The 24,113-nt window shown below is 38.2% G+C and overlaps 1 protein-coding gene across 1 annotated transcript in view; it reads right to left on the bottom strand.

Moving 5' to 3' along the window:
* The window catches only part of med13 (mediator complex subunit 13), a 123,160-nt gene that overhangs the window by 10,739 nt on the left and 88,308 nt on the right, over window positions 1-24,113 (bottom strand). Inside the window, exons 13-22 of the mRNA XM_062960314.1 lie at window positions 22,679-22,769; window positions 20,691-20,905; window positions 19,002-19,198; window positions 14,555-15,468; window positions 12,248-12,415; window positions 10,562-10,785; window positions 7,193-7,382; window positions 4,151-4,628; window positions 2,789-3,005; window positions 713-904 (exon numbers count right to left, since the gene is read on the bottom strand). Of these exons, the coding sequence (XP_062816384.1) occupies window positions 713-904; window positions 2,789-3,005; window positions 4,151-4,628; window positions 7,193-7,382; window positions 10,562-10,785; window positions 12,248-12,415; window positions 14,555-15,468; window positions 19,002-19,198; window positions 20,691-20,905; window positions 22,679-22,769 (2,886 nt within the window). The remainder of the gene's footprint in view (window positions 1-712; window positions 905-2,788; window positions 3,006-4,150; window positions 4,629-7,192; window positions 7,383-10,561; window positions 10,786-12,247; window positions 12,416-14,554; window positions 15,469-19,001; window positions 19,199-20,690; window positions 20,906-22,678; window positions 22,770-24,113) is intronic.

The following is a 24,113-nucleotide window of genomic DNA, read 5'->3' as shown; positions in this document are numbered from 1 at the left end:
ATCGATCGATAGATAGATAGATGGATAGATAGACAGATTTCCGAAACCTCTACTAGTCTTCAACCGTTCAATGCTAAGGCTTCCCTGTCTGCGCAGGGTTCCATACTTCACACTTTAACAACACCACCGTTCAATGCTAAGGCTTCCTGCCAAATGGAACTGAATAGGAGAGTCTACTGAACAAGCCAGGACTGCCACCTGTTGAGGAGTTACGAAGGTGGAGGCATTAATAATAATAATAATAATAATAAAACTTTATTTATACCCCGCCACCATCTCCCCAATGGGGACTCGGGGCGGCTTACATGGGGCCATGCCCAAGACAATACAATAAACCATAACATAATACAATTAAATAATACATTACATAAAATAAACAGTACAACATAAGATCAAAACAGCAATATAACACGAGCGGGCCGCATGAATACTACATTTAAAAACTAGATTAAAAATTAAAACTCTGGGTGAGAAAGGGATCAGAATAAAACCTCGAGGGACGGGACATCAGATAGTGAACCAGTCTAGAGGATAAATATCGGGGGGGAGTAGCATAGAACATTTACTCTCCGAAAGCACACCGGAAGAGCCAGTTACTTTACTTTTCATTACTTTTCATTCAACCCTCGTATGTAATGTATTTCACCTTGCTAGATACTTCTCAATCCCTGGATCTAATTCACAAAGTCCCCACCGCCTCCCCAGGACTCACCTCAGGACTTTTGAGAGCCATTTCCATGGCCAGGCCTGGGCCAAACCCGGTTAACGTTTTCACGTTGGTGGACGTTGGGAGTGGTCTCCGGCACTGAGTGAAGGCTGAGAAAGCCAGCGATTTCAGGTGCTGCGTGTAGATGTGTCTGTCTTCGTTCTTGACAGGTTGCAACAGGTACTGGCAAGGAACAAGCTGAGAGGACCGGGAAGAGAAGAAAAGAAACGAACTACGTTAACTAGAACGTACTTACTTACAACAAGGATATCACTATGACTTCAGCCTGACATCACTTCTTTTAGTTTTAGCATGATACTCGATACCCGATATGCCCAAATTTGACTATTGGTGGGATTGATTTTGTCATTTGGGAGTTGTAGTTGCTGGGATTTATAGTTAACCCACAATCAAAGAGCATTCTGAACTCCACCAACAATGGAATTGAACCAAACTTGGCATACAGAACTCCCACGAACAACTTTGTTTGATGGACATTGACCTTGACTTTTGGAGTTGTAGTTCACCTACATCCAGAGAGCACTGTGGATTCCAAATAATAATAATAATAATAATAATACAGTAGAGTCTCACTTATCCAAGCTAAATGGGCCGGCAGAAGCTTGGATAAGCGAATATCTTGGATAATAAGGAGGGATTAAGGAAAAGTCTATTAAACCTCAAATTAGGTTATGATTTTACAAATTAAGCACCAAAACTTCATGTTATACAACAAATTTGACAGAAAAAGTAGTTCAATCCGCAGTAATGCTATGTAGTAATTACTGTATTTACAAATTTAGCACCAAAGTATCACAATGTATTGAAAACATTGACTACAAAAATGGCTTGGATAATCCAGGCTTGGATAAGTGAGACTCTACTGTAATAATAATAATAATAATAATAATAATAATAATAATAATAATAATAATACGTTTATTTATATCCCATTTTCATCTCCCCTGAAGGGGACTCGGGGTGGCTTACAGCAAAATCAAATACAGTAGAGTCTCGCTTATCCAACGTTCTGGATTATCCAACACATTTTTGTAGTCAATGTTTTCAATACATCATGATATTTTGGTGCTAAATTCGTAAATACAGTAATTACTACATAGCATTACTGCGCATTGAACTACTTTTTCTGTCAAATTTGTTGTATAACATGATGTTTTGGTGCTTAATTTGTGAAATCGTAACCTAATTTGATGTTTAATAGACTTTTCCTTAATGCCTGTTTATTATCCAACATACTCGCTTATCCAACATTCTGCCGGCCCGTTTATGTTGGATAAGTGAGACTCTACTGTACAAAGCAATGATAAAATATGAAACATCAAAGAACAATAACAAAACCAATAACAAAATATACACAATAACCAAAAAAAACAAAACAAACCAATGATGAATACAGACCAAACTTGGCACGAATACTCAATATGCCCAAATTTGAACACTGGTGGAGTTTGGGGAAAATAGGCCTTTAGAGATCTATTCACATTGGCATGTTTTCGAACTGTTAGGCTGGGGGAGCTGGAGCTAACAGCAGGAGCTCATCCTATCCCGTGGATTCAAACCGCCAAGAAGTTCAGCAGCTCAGCGGTTTAACCCGTTGCACCACTGTGCTCCCTTCCTGTTTTTTAAACCTACATTTTTGAACCTAAATTTGTCAAACTGGCCTTAGTTGGAATTTTAACTCTATCCTGAATTTTATTAGATCCCTTTTATTCTGGTATTTTAAGTGATGATGTTATTTTTATATTGCTGCTGCAGTCCCCCCACTAATGAAGTCGACTGAATTGTACTTGGTGGTTGATTGATATTAGTACTGCTGTATTAACTCTTGTTTTATTGTCTTACTGTGTTTTATTATTTTTTGTATATTGTTCAATGTATTTATGCTGTTGTTTTTGTAAATTGTGCTAGTTGGGCCTTGCCCCGTGTGAGCCGCCCCGAGTCCCCGTGGGGAGATGGTGGTGGGGTAAAAATAAAGTTTTATTATTATTATTATTATTATTATTATTATTATTATTATTATTATTATTATTATTATTATTATTTTGGGGGGTGTTTGCTCACCTGGACAGAAACAATGTTTCTGATGTGGGGAGGAAGGCTCTGGATCATTTCGAGAAAGCAACGGAGGAGGCCGAGGGTCCAGACGTTGGAGGAGCTGCTCTCCTCTTTCTTCTCATAGGTGAACGGATCGACGATGTAGACCACGATGGCCGGCGGGTAAGTGACTGCGTGCGAATCGCCGTCCGTGGGGACCCCCACTTTGTCACGCTCCATAGTGCTGGAAGCAGGTGGAAAGGAAACAAGAAATAGACCGTGAGCTGCAGAAAAGTTCATTCCTCGCATCAAGAGGTGACCAGTGGACTATTGATAGGCCAACTTGAGCGAGAAAGTCCATTACTTTCACAGCCATTGTTGAACTGGGTTGCTGTGAGCTTTCCGGGCGGTATGAACATGTTCCAGACGCATTCTCTCCCAAAGTTTCGCCCACATCTATGGGAGGATGCCTGCCATAGATGTGGGTGAAACTTCAAGAGAGAATAAATAATAATAAGAATCCAAAATTGAAAAGTCGACGACAGACCCCAAATGTAAACTCTGCAAAGAAGCAGATGAAACAATAGATCACATCCTCAGCTGCTGCAAGAAGATTGCACAGACTGACTACAAGCAGAGGCATAACATCGTTGCTCAGATTATTCATTGGAACTTGTGCCACAAATACCATCTGCCTGTGACAAGGAACTGGTGAGATGATGATAATGATGATAATAATAATAATAATAATAATAATAATAATAATAATAATACAATAGATTCCATCCTCAGCTGCTGCAAGAGTATCGCACAGACAGACTACAAGCAGAGGCATAACTCCATTGCTCAGATGACTCACTGAAACTTGTGCCACAAATACTATCAACCTGCAACAAGGAACTGGTGGGATAATAATAATAATAGTAATAATAGTAATAATAATAATAATAATAATAATAATAATAATAATGAAACAATAGATCCCGTCCTCAGCTGCTGCAAGAAGATCACACAGACAGACTACAAGCAGAAGCATAATAATAATAATAATGAAACAATAATAATAATGAAACAATAGATCCCATCCTCAGCTGCTGCAAGGCTATTCAATGCCAATCAAGCTGGCCAATGGCAACATTCACACTTGCCTCCAACAAACAAAGAATTCTTTTTCCCACCCTGGACATTATTTCACAGATATATAAACCCTACTTGCCTAGTTTCCAATAGACTTCACAACGTCAGGATAGAATGTGTCTGGAACATGGCCATACAGCCCAGAAAACTCAAAGCAACCCAATGTATCTTAGAATTGACAAAGTAACGTAATAGGAAGACTGCACGACAGGTGGATTGACTCATCTAAGGAAGCCATGCTTGATGCATTACCTCTCGGAAACCTCCGGATGTGGCTGCGTGGGGAGAGAAGGGGCTTCTCCAGCGATCCCCGCCGCTTGCGGCTGCTGCTGCTGCTGTTGCTGCTGCTGCATCCCGGCCTGTCCGTTCTGGACCACGGACGGCTGTGCGGAGAGGGAGGATGGGGCCGCGTTGTTGATGCTGCCGAACGGCGGGAAGGAGGAGGGTTTGTTTGCCGGCATCCCGCTGCTCACGCCGGAAGAGGAGGAGGAGGAAGTGGCAGTGGTGGTCAAGGTGGAGTTGGCAGTGGTGGCGGCGGTGGCGGCGGGAGGGAGGGCGGTGGTGGAGTTCATGGCGACGGCGGTGCTGCCGGTTGTGGACGAAGGGGTGGAGGATGGAGTGGAGTTGCCTCCCACCGGCGGCTGGGAGGAAGTGGGGAGGCTGACCGGAGGGACGAGGTTGGACTGGGAAAGCAAGGAGTTGTCCAATGGCTGCGTGGCCAGATACGGACCTTGAAAGACAAGAAAAAGAAAATATACTCATCTAGACTAATATATCGTATATAGCATATATACTTGAATATAAGCCAACCCGAATATAAGCCGAGGCACCTACTGTATATACTCGAGTATAAGCCTAGTTTTTCAGCCCTTTTTTAGGACTAAAAAAGCCCCCCTCGGCTTATACTTGGGTGAGGATCCTGGTTGGCTTATATTTGGGTCAGCTTATATTCGAGAATATATGGTACATTTTTTATTTTTCTCTATTATTACTGGTATTACTACATTTATTATTTGACTCTATTATTACATTTATTATTGTACTCTATTATTGTTGCTAAAAGTTTATCTCATCACCTTTAAATTTATTATGCAATGCTTTTGACATGAAATAAAAAAAATTATTGTTGCTACTATTTATTTTACTCTGTTTTATTATTATTATTAATACATTTATTATTTCACTCTGATCTTATTATTATTACATTTATTATTCTACTCTATTATTACATTATTATTACATGTATTATTTTACTCTATTATTATTAAAAGGATACATAAGCACATTTACATTGAAGAAGATGAAAATAGTGATTTAATCAGAGTTGGACAGTCTTATCTTAAATTTGAGCTTGATGTAAATATTCAAAAACATTTAAGCTATTGATGCCTCAATTAATGTAATTTTTTGGGATCTACTTTTATTTCTGAAATTTCCCACCCTCGGCTTACACTTGAGTCAATGATTTCCCAGTTTTCTTGTGGTAAAATTAGGCGCCTCGGCTTATATTCAGGTCGGCTTATACTCGAGTATATACGGTAATTTTATCACACACACAAAAACAACAACAACTGGGAAAGCATTGACTCCAGTATAAGCCGAGGGTGGTAAATTTCAGAAATAACAACAGATACCAATAAAATGACATTAATTGAGGCATCAGTAGGTTCAATGTTTTTGAATATTTACATAAAGCTCAAATTTAAGATAAGACTGTCCAACTCTGATCGAATCATTATTCTCATCTTCTTCAATGTAAATGTGCTTATGTATCCTTTTAATAATAATAGAGTGAAATAATACATGTAATAATAATAATAATAATAATTACAGGAAAATAATACATGTAATAATAGAATAAAATAATAAATGCAATAATAATAATAAGATCAGAGTGAAATAATAAATGTATTAATAATAATACAAATAGAGTAAAATAAATAGTAGCAACAATAATAGAGAAAAATAATAAATGTAATAATACCAATAATAATAGAGAAAAATAATAAAGATCAGACTGTCCAACTCTGATCTAATCATTATTCTCAACTTCTTCAATGTAAATGTGCTTATGTATCCTTTTAATAATAGAGTGAAATAACAATTGTAATAATAATAATAATAATAATAAATGCAGTAAAATAATAAATTTAATAAAAGAGTAAAATAAATGTATTAATAATAATAAAAATAGAGTAAAATAAATGTAAAAGTAACAACAATAATAGAGTAAAATAATAAATGTAATAATAATAAATAGAGTAAAACAGGGGTCCTGAAACTTTTTAGAACATGGGCTGGTCCACAATCCTTCAGACTGTTGAGGGGCCGGATTATCATTTGAAAAAAAATACAAACAAATTCCGATGCACACTGCACATGTCTTATTTGTAGTGCAAAAACAACAACCACAAGAAGAAGAACAATGAAAGAACAATACATTATTTAAAAATAAAAACAATTTTAACCAACATACATTTATCAGGATTTCAATGGGAAGTGTGGTCTTGCTTCTGGCCAATGAGATAGTCAAGTTAATTAGGATTGTTGTTGTTGTTGTTGTTGTTGTTGTGTGCCTTCAAGTCATTTCAGACTTTGGGCGAGCCTAAGTCTAAAATTTATTTATTTATTTATTTATTTATTATTTACTGCATTTATTTACTACATTTGTATCACACCCTTCTCACCCCAAAGGGGACACAGAGTGGCTTAAAAATTATATGTACATACAATATATTATATTATTAGCATAGCACAATATTAGCATTATATATTGCTATATTGAACTATACCACTATACTGTAATATTATTAGTAATATTATATGTAATATAGAATATATAATTGATATTATTATATGGTATTATTATTAGTGTTATAGTGTATTACATTATAATATTATCAATATTATATGTATATACAATATATTATATTATAAAACCGAGGGCAGAGGCCAGGTAAATGACCTCGGAGGGGTGCATCCGGCCCCCGGGCCTTAGTTTGGGGACCCTTGGAGTAAAATAACAAATGTAACAATACCAATAATAATAGAGAAAATATACCATATATACTTGAGTATAAGCCGACCTGAATATAAGCCCACTAGGACCCTCACCTGAGTATAAGCCGAGGAGGTTTTTTTTACAGTCCTAAAAAAAGGGCTTGCCTAGGATTCTGGCATGAAATGCATTAGCTCCAAACACAGATCCATGTTTTGGTTTTTCCACGTTAGCAAAGGCTAAGCATGAATGTATTTCGATACAGTTTTGGGGGAAATAAAAGAGTGGAACCATACCCAGATCGTATCTGCAGACTTGAGCGTAGAGCTTGAGCCGAGAGAAGGACTCATTGTTAGCGTGCGCTGCCTGGGAGAACCATTCGGCCACAGACTTCTCGGACAATTTGGTTGAAGCTGCCGATCCAACCCTCATAATGCCATCGGGCAACAGCTTACAGATGGGCCGATGCTGGCCAAGCCGACAGGACTGCAAAACAACAACATGGGGATTAAACACGATGACCAGATAGCACCCCAGCTCATTGAGAGTGGTGAAAATCAACAGTTGTCATCTCCCCGAAACCTGAAAGAACTCAGAGAAGCTATTAAGCAATACAAAACTGGTAAAGCACCTGGCCCAGATGACCTGATGATGGAGCCAATCAAACATTTGCGCCACAAGGCTGTCATTTTCTGTCATTTGGACCTAATTTTATAGGGTGTTTGATTGAAAGACATATCTTGGATGACTATGTCTTTTGTGGCCAAATCTGGTGAGATTTGGTCCAGTGGTTTTGTTGTTTACTCCATGGGAATTACGCACATTACATTTTTATATATAGACTAGCTGTGCCCGGCCACGCGTTGCTGTGGCGAAGTCTGGTGGTATGGGAAATAAAGTATTGAGGAATTGGTGGTAGTTAAGGTAAGGGTCAAGGTTTTCTCCTGACATGAAGTCCATTATAAATGGGTTATATAGCTGTGTGGAAGGGCCTTGAGTCTACACTGCCATATAATCCAGTTAAAATCAGATAATCTGTATTTTATAGGCAGTGTGGAAGAGGCCTAAGTGAGGCCTAACTCTGCCTGTCCCCTGGGCTGAGTGGGTTGCTAGGAGACCAAGTGGGCAGAGCTTAGCCTTCTAACTGGCAGCAAATGAATAAAAACAATTATTCCTCTCCCTCTAATTAGGACTTCATTTCTCTTTTCTTTTTGTTGTATGAACGTAGAGACATGGATGAGGGGTTGTGCTGCCAAGTTTAATGTTTCTGGGATGTGTAGTTTTGTTGTTTGGCCTAGGCCGAAATTTCATTACCCTTTTATATATATAGATAGATATGAGAGGATGCTATTAAATCAAATAGGACCTGTTATCGAACCCCAGCTTATTCCACAACAAGCAGGTTTCAGACTGTCCAACTCTGATCAAATCATGATTCTCATCTTCTTCAATGTAAATGTGCTGATGTATCCTTTTCATAATAATAGAGTTAAATAATACATGTAATAATAATAATAATAATAAATACAGGGAAATAATACAAGTAATAATAAATAGAGGAAAATAATACATGCAATAACAATAATATCAGAGTGAAATAATAAATGTATTAATAATAATAAAAATAGAGTAAAATAAATGTAATCCAGTAGAGTCTCACTTATCCAACATTCGCTTAGCCAACGTTCTGGATTTTCCAACGCAATGTGCCTTTTAGTAGTCAATGTTTTTGTAGTCAATATTTTCATGATATTTTGGTGCTAAATTTGTAAATACAGTAATTACAAGATAACATTACTGCGTATTGAACTACTTTTTCTGTGAAATTTGTTGTATAACATGATGTTTTGGTGCTTAATTTGTAAAATCATAACCTAATTTGAGGTTTAATAGGCTTTTCCTTAATCCCTCCTTATTATCCAACATATTTGCTTATCCAACGTTCTGCCAGCCCGTTTATGTTGGATAAGTGAGACTCTACTGTACATGTAGTAATAAATAAAGTAAAATAATAAATGCAATAATAATAATAATAATAATAAGATCAGAGTGAAATAATAAATGTAATAATAATAATAATAATAATAGAGTAAAATAAATGACAAAATTGTGGTTTTGTGATACGAAATCCAGCATATCGATCTTGTTTGCTGTGTCATAATAATAATAATAATAATAATAATAATAATAATAATAATAATAATAATAATAGAGTAAAATAAATGACTTGGAGAATGGCAAAGCCTTAAATAAGCCTCTGGCCAGGGATTCAATGGACTGAAATGAAAAGGGAATCTTTTTTTATTATATAGGCAGTGCCTTGGAATTCTGCATGGTTCAGAAGAATGCAATGTTTTGTCGCCTTGAATGCAGGAGGCAGTACATACGTTAACCACTTGATGGCATCTGGATGATAAGGAAACTGCTCCTCAAATGAAGTTTGGCTAAATGAGCGGAGCCTTTTATCTCTTCCCACCATCCATTTTAGTTGCTTTGCGTAGATCAGTGGTTCACAACCATTTTTTTTTAACCAGGGACCACTCTCCAACCTCAGTACCAAAAGGGTTACAAATCAGTTAACAGAGGAATTGATCAACAACTGAATAAGAGGGAGAATTCACCATGATTTACAAGAGTTATACTGGGGCCGGGCTGTGGCGCACTCTGGTTAGCAGCCAGCTGCAATAAATCACTCTGACCAAGAGGTCATGAGCTCGGGCTGGGGTGAGCACCCGACAATTAAAATAAAAATATAGCCCCTGCTCGTTGTTGACCTAAGCAACCCGAAAGATAGTTGCATCTATCAAGTAGGAAATTTAGGTACCACTTATATGTGGGGAGGCTAATTTACAACACCATAAAAATCACCCAGCCGCCGTTGGAATGAGGAAGTTGCCGCCGCAGTGGAGGATGAAGCAGCTGCTCCCCCAGTGGCCAGAATCAAGCATACCTTCAGAAAGCTGGAGAAGGTTTAAATTGCCTCTGCGTCTGTCTCTGTCTTTGTTCTATGTTTATATGGCATTGAATGTTTGCCTTATATGAAGGGCGGAATATAAATATTATAAATAAATAAATAAATACAATAAATAACCAACTACGGATCTGGACCACACTTGTCATGGATGATGGGACTTCCAGTCCCTTCACTAATACTGTGACCCCCACTGACAATAGACTGGGACCAAACTTGGTACAGAGAAGCCCCATGGCCAACTGAACATACTTCAGGGGTTAGTGGGAATGGACCTTCATTTTGAGAGTTATAGTTCACCGTTATCCAGACAGCACTGAACCCAGCGAACAACTGATCTGGACCAAACTTGCGTGATATTACCTTATAGCCCAAAACAAACAATGCCTTCTTTTAACAACCCGGGCATACTGGGTCCTGAAGCTAATATTAATAATCTAGAGCTGATGTAGTCTATCCAATGCAATTTTCTGAATCAGCACGCCAAATAACCCCAGGAACAGGCCTAAAAACAAAAACACCAAGAATATTTATATTTTTTGGTTGGGCTTTGTTATTATCCATAGTAGTAAGGGTGAGGCCGGAATCCATATTTTAGTTCTTGCGGACCACTGGTGGTGCACAGACCACAGATTGGGAACCACTGGTGTAGATAAAGTCCTCCCGGAGGCTCTTCCGGCCCCCGCCTTCTCACCTCGTATATCGCGGTGAGGTCCCGAAAGAAGGTCTTGGCTCCATTCAGCAGAGCTTCGTTCTCCGGACACACCACCACGTAGGCAATGTCTCTCTGAGAGCCGTAGGGTTCCAACATCAGTCTCTCCCAGTACGGTAAGGCGAAGGGGGACAGCACCAAGAAGTCGTAATCGTAGCCCAACAAAAAAGTCGGGATGGGCAGTGGTTCTGGGGATTCGTCCGTTCCTGAGGGACAATTGCACATTAGAACAGCGGCAGATTAGGACAACACCAGTATTCCGGAGAAATAACAACAACAACAAGAACAACAATTTATTTCTACCCCACCACCATCTCCCAAAAAGGGACTCGGGGCAACCTACAAAGCATTATAGTGGAACAATGCATACAGTGCAATAAATACAGATACAGTATATGTACACACATATATATATACATATGTACCCATATACATATCTATAATAAAATTTACAATAATATATAATATTATACTAGATTGTACATGTATATAATATTAATAACACTATTTTGTAATACAATATAATACTAATAATACAATATAATAATGTTAATTAATAATGTTAAAACATGGCTTTTCCGCTGTGCCTTTTGGTGAGTAATTTCTGTCATATATTTCTGTGTTACTCCCACCCCGAACATCTATCCTCTAGATTACCCCACTTCCATATGTCCCTGCCCGCAGTGGAGTACCCCTCTGTCCCTCTCACTCCAGGTTTTATCACTGTGTTTACGCGGCCTGCCCTTGTTTTATTGTTTTTTGATTTCTTGATGTAATGCCTATTATTATTTATTGTATTTTGAATGGTGCTATGATATGTTGTTTTTATATTTTATATTATATTGCTCTGGGCATGGCCCCATGTTAGCCGCCCTGAGTCCCCGTTGGGGAGATGGTGGCGGGGTATAAATAAAGTTTTATTATTATTATTATTATTAATTATATACTATACTAGCTGTACCCGGCCACGCGTTGCTGTGGTGAAGTATGGTAGTATGGGAAATAAAGTATTGAGGAACTGGTGGTAGTTAAGGTAAAGGGTAAAGGTTTTACCTTACATTATGTCCATTATAAATGGGTAATATAGCTGTGTGGAAGGGCCTTGAGTCTACACTGCCATATAATCCAGTTAAAATCAGATAATCTGTATTTTATAGGCAGTGTGGAAGAGGCCTAAGTGAGGCCTAACTCTGCCTGTCCCCTGGGCTGAGTGGGTTGCTAGGAGACCAAGTGGGCAGAGCTTAGCCTTCTAACTGGCAGCAATTGGATAAAAACAATTCTTCCTCTCCCTCTAATTAGGACTTTATTTTTCTTTCCTTTTTGTTGTATGAACGTAGAGGCATGGATGAGAGGTTGTGCTGCCAAGTTTAGTGTTTCTGGGATGTGTAGTTTTGTTGTTTTGTCCTAGGCCGAAATTTCTTTACTCTTTTATATGTAGAGATATTACATGTAATATTAATATTACAATATATTGATATAGCACAATATAGTATAATATTACAATATACTGATATAATACAATATGGTAATTTATTGCCAGTATTGTACTATGCTAATAATATAATATTGTATGTAAATTCAATTTGTAAGCCGCTCTGAGTCCCCTTCGGGGTGAGAAGGGCGGGATATCAATGTAGTAAATAAATAAAATAAGGCAATGATGTTTACCGTAGGAGCCTCGTCCAGCCATTTTGTGGAACTGCTGCCACGTGAGGGGTCCCTGGACACCCCAAGAGCGGACGGTCTTTTTCTTCTGAATGGCATCCTGAAGGACCGGCTGGAGCGAGAGCAGCATGCGGAGGATGTCCTGAGAACATTGCATGCTCACGTCCACAACTGAAACAAAGTTATAACAATTTATAATCATCATATAATATAATAATAATCATATAATATAGTATTGATAATAATATTATAATGTAATACGATATTATTATTATTATTATTATTATTATTATTATTATACCCTGCCCCATCTCCCCGAGGGGACTTGGGGCGGCTTACACGGAGCCAAGCCCAGGCAACAAGCAATATAAAAACTCAGCAACAGAACTCAAATAATAAACAAATAAAATCACATATACCAATAAACACACTTTGATAAAAACTTGGGTTGGCTCCTAAAAAGGGTAGTGGGCCAGAAAAGTTCAAATAGTTTTATACAATACAGATTAGGAAAGAGGTAGGTATAATCAGTATTATTATTATTATACTAATTAATAATACAATATAATATTAATTATATATTATATATTAAATGTAATATTGCTAATAATATTACCATGAAATTATATAGTACAATACAGTAATATAATGCTTATATTGTGCTGTGCTAATAATATATTGTATGTACATTTGATTTGTAAGCCGCTCTGAGTCCCCTTCGGGGTGAGAAGAAAGGGATATAAAGGTAGTAAATAAATAATAAAATAAAATAAATTATGCTATACTAATAATATAATATATTGTATAAGGTAAAGGTAAAGGTTTCCCTGACGTCAAGTCCAGTCGTGACCGACTCTGGAGGTTGGTGCTCATCTCCATTTCTAAGCTGAAGAACCGGCGTTGTCCGTAGACATCTCCAAGGTCATGTGGCCACCGGCATGACTGCATGGAGCGCTGTTACCTTCCCGCCGGAGTGGCACCTATTGATCTACTCACATTCGCATGTTTTCGAACTGCTAGGTGGGCAGAAGCTGGAGCTTACAGCGGGTGCTCACTCCGCTCCCCGGATTCGAACCTGCAATCTTTCGGTCTGCAAGTTCAGCAGCTCAGCGCTTTAACACACTGAGTCACCAGAGGCTCCTAATAATATACTGTATATGCATATAATATGAATAATATTATAATGTAATACAATATAATAATAATAGACTATTATAATGGTAGATTTATATTACATGTAATATTACTAATAATATTGCAATATAGTCGTATAGTACAATATCTTCTATCTTCTTTTTTACTATATATATAAAAGGAGAATGGCATCGCTCCACTGGGCAAAACAACAAAACTAAAGGCCCCTCAACCTCAAAATTTGATAACAGAACTCATCATCCACATCTCTAGGTTCATACAACAAAACCAAATATCCCCAACCTCCATGGGGTCTAAAAAACCCCAAAAACTGGAACGCTCCATCTGCGCCTGCCCCCAGGCTTACAAGCAGCAAGTCTACTCACTGCAATTCCAATTGGCCACAGGAACGCGTGGCAGGGCACAGCTAGTATACCCTGTTTCCCCAAAAATAAGACATCCCCAAAAAATAAGACCTAGCAGAGGTTTTGCTGAATTGCTAAATATAAGGCCTCCCCCGAAAGTAAGACCCTAACAAAGTTTTTGCCCGGCGCCCACCAAACAAAACACCAGATCATGCAGGATTAGTAAATGTACATATGAGTTGTACATGGAAATAATGGTAATAATAAGAAATTCTTGACAGGAGTCAGTTTGTCTGGTTTGGTTATGTTGGTTTGTGATAAAAACTACTGTACAGTATATAATAAAGGTTCATTTTTTTTTGTTCAATGATAAATGTGAATTCTTCTTCATGGAAAAATAAGACATCCCCTGAAAATAAGACCTAGCACATCTTTGGGAGCAAAAAATAATATAAGACACTGTCTTATTTTCAGGGAAACACGGTATATATATAAATGTAATGTGCATTTTCCCCATGGAGTAAACAACAAAACCACTGAACCAAATCACAACAAATTTGGCCACAAAAGACATAGCCACCCAATCTATGTCTTTCGATAAAAAACCCTAAAAAAATGAAGTCCAAATTACAGAGGAGGAAGAAAAGCCATTCTCCCCCTGGCTGCCAGTCAGAAAGGTAGGCCTCGCCTCCTTTAGACCAGGGTCGGAGAAAGAATTATTCTGTTTGAGGCAACTAGACAGACCCGTATTTCATATTGAAAGCACTCTGCCTGACAACGTCACGTTCTCCAGCAGAGATCAAACTCTTACCGTTTCGTTTGGACCAGTGATGCAAGCAAGTATTTTTCACAAGTGCTTCGTCAACTTTGCCTCCTGACATGTTGTCCATGAACTGACGCCCGTGTTCCAACGCAAGGTAGCAGTCGTTGCAACAATCCCGTTCCTCGGCCCGTACCATGTTCCCGACGGCGGCCACTTTCGGCAGCGGGTCTTGATCCGCCGCTCCAAACGGCGAGAACAAGTTGGTGCACTGGTCTTGCAGCAAGAGGATCAGGTCGTCCGGGAGCCGGTCGGCCTCTTTGGACCCTCCGCTGTGCTCGACGGCCGTGGCACGGAGGACCTCGAAGCGCTTCTCCGCCTCCTTCCCGCAGTCCGAGTTGCGTCCCAGGATGTCCAACTCATCCTCCAGGAACAAGCCAGAGCCGTTGCCGAATTTCCTGTTCATCACTGCGCTGAAGCCACAGGTGCACCGGTACTGGGCTTCCTGCGTCGGGTCGGGAATGTAAACGCCAACGTCGGCACCTTTGATGTTCATATTGCAGACGCAGATGCAACAGCTGTCAAAATTGCAGTCTTTGAAGAGATTCATCACCGATTCGGAGAGAATGAGGTTGACGTAGAGGCTGTGGGCCTCGGGGATGGAAGGAACGGTGGCGGGCTCCACCGAGTTGAGCGGCCGGCAGGTCGAGGGTGTCGAGGCTGGCGAATACAAGTCCGAGTTCTCGTACTTGACGGACCCTTGAGCACTCGCCGGCCCACCAGCCCCACGGGGAGTCCGAGGAGTCCGAGGCGTCCGAGGTGTTGGGAAACGTGGGGTGGAAGGTGAAGGAAGGATGCCCGGCCCGCTATTACTGGGTGGAGCGCTGCTTGGGGGCATCCCAAAGGGAGTATGTGTCTGTGGGGTGTAGGCAGGGCCGTACTCTTGATCAATGGTGCTCCCGTCCCTTAAACACAAAAGAGCGAGATGGTTATTATTCCAGCCAGCTTTTCAAATAATAGACCAACCTATAAACAACATGACAGTAGTGTGCAAGGCAAGGAGCTGGAAACAGTACATATGCCTGGATAAAATGGCCAAGAACGAAATGTAGAGGCAGTCCCCAGGGTTGTTAAGATAATAATAATAATAATAATAATAATAATAATAATAATAATAATAATAATAATAATAATAATATGCAGACTGTGCAAGGAAACTGACGAAACCATGGATCATATCCTCAGCTGCTGTAAGAAAATCGCACAGACAGACTACAAACAGAGGCACAACTACGTGGCCAAAATGATCCATTGGAACTTATGCCTCAAGTACCACCTGCCAGCAGCAAAGAACTGGTGGGATCACAAACCTGCAAAAGTATTGGAAAATGAGCACGCAAAGATACTGTCGGACTTCCGAATCCAGACTGACAAAGTTCTGGAACACAACACACCAGACATCACAGTTGTGGAGAAGAAGAAGGTTTGGATCAGGGGTTAGGTTTGAACCCTAACCCTAACCCTCTACTGTACCTCAGATGTTTAAAACTGAATTCAAGTCCTCAATGGATTTACAAGAGACATATGCAAAGCCTTCTTTTTTCCCGTGGCACAGAATATTCATATAAATGCCATATATTGCTAAACACCAAATACCAGGAATATCCAACCCTCTTTTTATAATTCAGCATCAAAAATGAAAGGGGTGATAGTTGCATCCTTCCTTCCCATTGAGGTCCAGGACTAGATTTAGCTCCCGTGCTGAATTAACTTCATTCTGCCTTCAATGATGTCATGGTAGAAGCAAATCAGATTGGCTCTGAGACCAATGCACTGTTACTGGGAAGACCACCCTTTTTTGTTTACAGACTGAAAAGTACCAAAGCAGGCTCCTCGTCTCCAGTCTACTCCCTCTAAAACGAGGAATTCATCAAGGATTCCACTCCAGGCATGACATTTGCCAGCATAAAGAAAACAAAGAAACCCTCTCTTGTTCCGCTCCCCTCTCCCCATGCCGAGAATAATAATCGGTACCTACGAAACGCTGCCAGAAGTGCAGCAGAGTCCCTGGTTTGTCTTTATAACACTATTCATGGCTTATTAAAATTAAATTAATACTCCAAAGCACCTCCAAGAAACCATTACGCGAGAGTTAATAAATAAGTTTAACACCTAATAGCGACTTTTAAAACAGAGAGAGAGAGACATTAAAACAAGTTTCGGCTACACCTTAAGACTGGTGTGAATTATTCAGAGGGTACACATTTTGAGCATGCTGCCAACACTTGAGAATATGTCATCTCCTTAAATGATCTTCTTATATAATGCAGCACCAACTTTCCTGAACCTCGGTATTTTCGAATTCAACTCCCAAAATCCCAGAGATGGGACTATGATGGAATGGCAGGAGCTGTTCTCCACGGTAATAATAATAATAATAATAATAATAATAATAATAATAATAATAATAATAATAATAATAATAATATTCACAGATACATCACACAGTCCTAGACACTTGGGAAATGCCCAACGTGTGATCCAATATAACAGCCAGCAGAGTTTCTGCTGTGGACTCATCTTATAGTGTTTCAAATAATAATAATAATAATAATAATAATAATAATAATAATAATAATAATATAATAACTTGGGAAGTGTCCGACGTGTGATCCAATACAACAGCCAGCAGAGTGTCTGCTGTGGACTCATCTTGTTGTGTTTCAAATAATAATAATAATAATAATAATAATAATAATAATAATAATAATAATAATTTGGGAACTGTCCGACGTGTAATTCAATACAACAGCCAGCAGAGTGTCTGCTGTGGACTTATCTTCTTGTGTTTCAAATAATAATAATAATAATAATAGTAATAATAATATAATAACTTGGGAAGTGTCCGATGTGTGATCCAATACAACAGCCAGCAGAGTGTCTGCTGTGGACTCATCTTGTTGTGTTTCAAATAATAATAATAATAATAATAATAATAATAATAATAATAATAATAATAATAATAATAACAACAATAATATAATAACTTGGGAAGTGTCCGATGTGTGATCCGATACAACAGCCAGCAGAGTGTCTGCTGTGGACTCATCTTGTTGTGTTTCAAGTAATAATAATAATAATAGTAATAATAATATAATAACTGGGGAAGTGTCCGACGTGTGATCCAATACAACAGCCAGCAGAGTGTCTCTTGTGGACTCATCTTGTTGTGTTTCAAATAATAATAATAATAACAATAATATAATAATTTGGGAAGTGTCCAGCGTGTGATCCAATACAACAAAAAACTTTATTTGTGTTATGGGAAACTTGTTTTTGTAAATAGTGCAACCATATTATTTTGCTACAAAGAAAAGCCTCCAAAGGAAGATATCACATTGGTCTGTGGCACAGCTGGTTAGTACTATGAGAAAAAATGGGTTCCCAAGGGCTTGAACTTATTAGTTGTGGATCAGAGGTCTACTCTTCTTTTATGAAGAAACAAGAAAATAAAACAAGAAAGTTTATTCCATTGTGAATGTAGCTACCATTCAACATACTGTGAATGCAACAGTTTGATTGTCATTTGTAACCATTTATCTGAAATTTGTATTCATTTATTGTATAGAATACAATGTTTAATGATATTAAATACATTGTTATTATTCCATTAGCAGCTGGTTAGCAGCAATAAATCACTACGGACCGAGAGGTCATGAGTTCGAAGCCAGCCTGGGTCAGATTGAGCTCTCGACCATTAATAGCCTAGCTTGCTGTTGACCTATGCAGCCCAAAAGACAGTTGCATCTGTCGAGTAGGAAATTTAGGTACCGTCTTATGTGGGGAGGCTAATTTAACTAATTTACGACACCATAAAAACTTCCAGCAGAAAACAGATTGGTCAGGTCTTAGAGACTTTATCCAAAAGGAAGGATATACACTAACAATTGACATATCTGATGTGTGAGAAAAAAATGTATTATTAAGACGGCAGGACCAGAAAAAAGATAATGGACAATAGACAATGGAAATTATCATGAACTGCAGACCCTCAGAGGACAATGGGAAGTCATTTTTCTTCCCCACCCCCACCCCTTTTTAATTTTTTTTAAATTTTTTTTCTCCTCTCGTCCAACATCCTTTACTTCCTTACACCTTCATCTTACTATCCCTGCGCGAAATATATTCCTCGCTTTCACTGTATATATTACTTAAACCACAATAAAAACCATTAAAAAACAAACAAACTTCCAGCAGCATGCGGAAAGGAATGAGGAAGTAATACCATCAAGGACTCGGGTGTCACAAGTGCACAAGTGCGGTGGCCAGAGTCGAGCCTGCCCTCATGAAGCTGGAAAATGTTAAATTGCCTCTGTGTCTGTCTATATATGTTGTATGTCTAATGGCACTGAATGTTTGCCATGTCTATGTGCATTGTGATCCGCCCTGAGAAAGGGGGAATATACATACTGTAAATATCCAGACAACATATACATACCCTTCTTTGATGAATGGCATTGTGGGACCCGGAGGAAGCAGCTCCAGTTTGCCGACAGTCCAGCTCTGACGGTAAATGCACTCCTCCGGCAGTTTGATGGCAGGGAGGCATTGGCTGGGAAGCGTCTTCAATGGCGCAAACATGGAGCAGCCAACAAAAGGCTGAATGTTCTCGGGCTTATAAACATAGGAGTAATCCTGGTCAAGCAAAGGAGAAAGAAGAGTGGCATGAAAAAGTAGAGCCAGGCAGGAGACAACCATAATGATGATGATGATGATGATGATGATGATAATAATAATAATAATAATAGACATTGACAAAATTACGATCTGCCAACTGCAAAAGGCCACCCTACTGGGATCTGCGCGCATCATCCGAAAATACATCACACAGTCCTAGACACTTGGGAAGTGTTCGACTTGTGATTTGAAATCCAGCATGTCTATCTTGTTTGCTGTGTCATACAATAAAATAATAGTAATAATAATAATAATAATAATAATTATTATAGGAAATGGGGTAGTAATTGTATACTAATGCTTTTACGTCAAGCCACTTTGAGTCTCCTTCAGGAGAGATAAAGTGGAGTATAAACAAATAAAATAATAAAAAGAAGAAAACTCATGACCATTTATTATTATTTTCTATTATTATTGGTATTATTACATTTGTTATTTTACTCTATTATTACTGCATTGAATATTTTACTCTATTGTTATTGTTACTATTACATTTATTTTACTCTATTTTTAATTATTTTACTATTATTATTATTATTATTATTATTATTATTAATAATAATAATAATAATAATAATAATAATAAATGATGGGTACACTGGGTGCTGTGCCAAAAGATCTCAGACCGCATTTGGAAACAATAGATATTGACAAAATTACGATCTGCCAACTGCAAAAGGCCACCCTACTGGGATCTGCGCACATCATCCGAAAATACATCACACAGTCCTAGACACTTGGGAAGTGTTCAACTTGTGATTTTGTGATACGAAATCCAGCATATCTATCTTGTTTGCTGTGTCATAATAATAATAATAATAATAATAATAATATATTTTTCTATCCTGCCACCATCTCCGCAATGGGACTCGGGGCGGCTAACATGGGGCCAAGCCCAAAACAGAAACAAAACTTATGACAAGTTAAGCAAGTATCAATAAACTAAAAACAGTATCAACACCACAATCAATAAAATAAACAATTAAATAATTCAACATCAATTAAAACACAGAATACAAGAGGAATTGGCCTGGACATTTGGGAGCTGTAGGTACTGGGATTTATAGTTTGTAGTTAATCCATAACCTCATGCATTTTGTACAATTAAAAAACTGTCTTTTTCAAATAACCCAAGCTAGTATTGATCTAATTTTTATATCTCACCACATCTACTATATTTCATTTTCCTAGTTTAGGATGTCCAACTTATCCGGAGGCATATTCTGCTTCATATCACAGACATTTCAAAGCAATTGTACGTATCAGAATTAAGAAACAAAATCAAATCCCTTTCTTATCATACATAACCAAACCTATGGTACAACGAAGACAAAATAGCTCCAGGAAGAAATCTCTCCAGATGATCTCCCTTTGCTTGGATCCGATAAGCGCTGAGCAGCACAATCAATGCAATACACGAAGAATAAAGAAGATTCTCCATTCAACGTACCTTGATTTCGGAGGGTTTGGGACTGCAGAATCCCTCGTCCACCTCAATTCGGAACTGGATACCGGCCGTGGTGCCATTTCCGTCAAGGACGGTCCCTCCAGGCGTAGTGTCCATGCTGCCGTACTCCTTATTGTTCATGTTCATGGGAGAAAACCCCATAATGTGTTGCTCCAAGGATGGCGGCGTGGGGTACATTTTATGAAGATCCGCCGTACCTGTTTCAGGAAGCAAGGAAGTCTTAGGGCAAACACAGTTCTTAGTCTCTGATAAATTCCCAAATCAAATAGCAGTCTTACTTCAGACAAAGAAACAGCAATAAATCCAGATGCAGACTCAAAGCAGGCACAAGGATAGCAAAGGCATTAGAGTCAGTTTGTTATCAGCAAGAGCTGGCTGCACCTGCTTCTGCTTTATATTTTTATCCTGTACAAGTGTTTCTAGCCACTCATATGTATTCCCTGTAGGTCTACTCCGACGTTGATATAGATATATTGTCTTGACTTACTCGAAGAACGTGTTACATTGAAAAATTGACTGTTCTAGGTTTTCCATACCATCATAAACTACCACCTGAGGAAGACTATACAGTCGAAACCGGTTGTGGATGGTGACAAACCTTGGATTTGTTTAAAACATTGGATTTGAAAATAAGGATTCACTAACTTGGACATATAGATTTGGACTTACAATTAGTGATTTATACAGTCCTCCATGTGGAACATGAACTCTGGTTGTCATTGGACTCATAAACCCTTAATATACCCTGTTTCCCCGAAAATAAGACATCCCCAGAAAATAAGACCTAGTAGAGGTTTTGCTGAATTGCTAAATATAAGGCCTCCCCCAAAAGTAAGACCTAGCAAAGTTTTTGTTTGGAAGCATGCCCACCGAACAGAACACAAGTGCATGCAGGATCGGTAAATATACATACCATAAAGTGTACATGGAAATATTGGTAGTAACAAGAAATTCTTGATAGGATTGTTTGGTTATGCTGGTTTACGATGACAACTACTGTACTGTATATAATAAATGTCAATTTTTTGTTCAACAATAAATGTGAATTCTTCTTCATGGAAAAGAAGACATCCCCTGAAAATAAGTCCTAGAGCATCTTTGGGAGCAAAAAATAATATAAGACACTGTCTTATTTTTGTGGAAACACGGTAAGAGTTCTGCTTTCTATGAATGTATGTGTGTTTGTAACACATTGATTATATTTTGATTTAGAGACTGTTTTTGGAAGCATTCAGTATATTTTGAATCTCTATCATCCTTGTTGGTACACTGAATGACAATAACATATATAGGAAATACTGTCTTATAGTTTATATTATTAGATTACATTTTTGGTTATAGTGGCCTCTTGCCTTTGCATTTCAGGGAATCCCTTCTCTGTATTGTCAGCTGCATTTCTGGCAGCTATTCTAGCTGAACGACGTCTCTGCTCTGTTTCCTTTCGCCTCTCCTGAAATGTGGGTACTTGCAAAATCTCCTCCTCAGATTCCAACTCACCCTCAAATTCATGAATACTTTCCTGCTCCCCTTCCTCTTCTGAAGAAGAGGAATCCCTAACACATCAACTATAAGATTATCATTAACTGATCAATTTTTAAGCAATCCTGTCAACAGGCATCAACAGTGCCATATGGGCAACTGTTTACATGAGAAGGAAGCTCACAAGTTGCCGACAGATTGCCATTTCTTTCAAAGGCAAAAAGGTTTATCGCGCTTGAAAATGCATGAATGGATCTTCCAAGTGGGCGAAATGACACTTATTGATGCAGAACTGATACCAATTCAAGGGAGAATAGTGCCACTTACATCAACTAAGCATTGCAAAGCGTCTCCTGTATCAATTTAACAATATAATAATATATAATACCCATATTATACTATACTAATATTATAATATATTGTATATACATATAATATTGATAATAATATTATGATGTAATACAATGTAAGCGGAGAGGAAAGGCACTTACTTATGCATGACAAGGGGTCCAGGTTTCCTGCTTTCGACTCTTTGCAATTGGATTTGTCATCTGTTCCATTCAGCATTCTTTTAGACCCGGGCTAAAAAAAGGGAAAAGGGATTTATTTATTTCACACAAAAACTTAAAACACTTTCAACAGTGACAAGAATTTTTTTTTACAAACCTCATGCTATGTGGAAGGCAGCAGACATAGACAAGGAATGGATTTTCCAAAGCAGCATAATGTCAGTGGTTAAGGCCATTTTCTATAAGCGAGACCATTTTATTAAGTTTATTAAGTTATTAAGTCTTCCGGGCTGTCTGGCCATGAAAACACAGCCTTTGACAACACAATCTCACTACCGAAGGTTCTAAACTGCAAGAACAGTCGATGATTAAGGAATCTTTTGTTTGCCAAAACATTGTATCAGGGGCAACAGTACTAGGGCATGGATTAAGGTCAAACACAGCTAATTTGCAGAATTATCTGATACAGCCCAGAAGATGGAATGACGAGAACGGGTGCTATTTTTCTTTATTTTTCACTGTGCAGTGCCCACCTCTGCAAGCTGTGCTTCTTGGCCATTGCAAGGCAAATAATATAATAATAATGATGATGATAATAATAATAATAACTGCAAAACTGCAAAAGGCCACCCTACTGGGATCTGCACGCATCATCCGAAAATACATCACACAGTCCTAGACACTTGGGAAGAGTTCGACTTGTGATTTTGTGATATGAAATCCAGCATATCTATCTTGTTTGCTGTGTCATAATAATAATAATAATAATAATAATAATAATAATAATAATAATAATAATAGAACATTGCAAGGCAAATAATATAATAATAACTAGCTGTGCCCGGCAAAGTGTGGTGCTTTGGGAAATAAAGTATTGAGGAACTGGTGGGAGTTAGTATATATTATTTCCTGTACTTTATAGGCAGTGTGGAAGAGGCCTGTCCCCCGGGCACCATTGTGATTGAGGGGGTTGGGGCCTACCTTTCTGACTGGCAGCCGGGGGAGAACAGCTCTTCCTCGTCCTCTGTAATTTGGACTTTATTTTTCTATGTTTTTTTTATTGAAAGACAGATTGTATGACTATGTCTTTTGTGGCCAAATTTGGTGTGATTTGGTTCAATGGTTTTTGTTGTTTACTTCATGGGAAAAATGCACATTACATTTATATATATATAGATATTGTACTATACGACTATACTGCAATATTATTAGTAATATTACATGTAATATAAATCTACCATTATAATAGTGTATTATTATTATTATTATTATTATTATTATTATTATTATTATTATATTGTATTACATTATAATATTACAGTAGAGTCTCACCTATCCAAGCTAAACGGGCCGGCAGAAGCTTGGATAAGTGAATATCTTGGATAATAAGGAGAGATTAAGGAAAAGCCTATTAAAC

This window comes from Anolis carolinensis, unplaced genomic scaffold (assembly GCF_035594765.1).
Source record: "Anolis carolinensis isolate JA03-04 unplaced genomic scaffold, rAnoCar3.1.pri scaffold_7, whole genome shotgun sequence".
NCBI lineage: Eukaryota > Metazoa > Chordata > Lepidosauria > Squamata > Dactyloidae > Anolis > Anolis carolinensis.
Note: the sequence above shows the minus strand (reverse complement) of the source record. Positions and strands in the feature narration are given on the sequence as shown.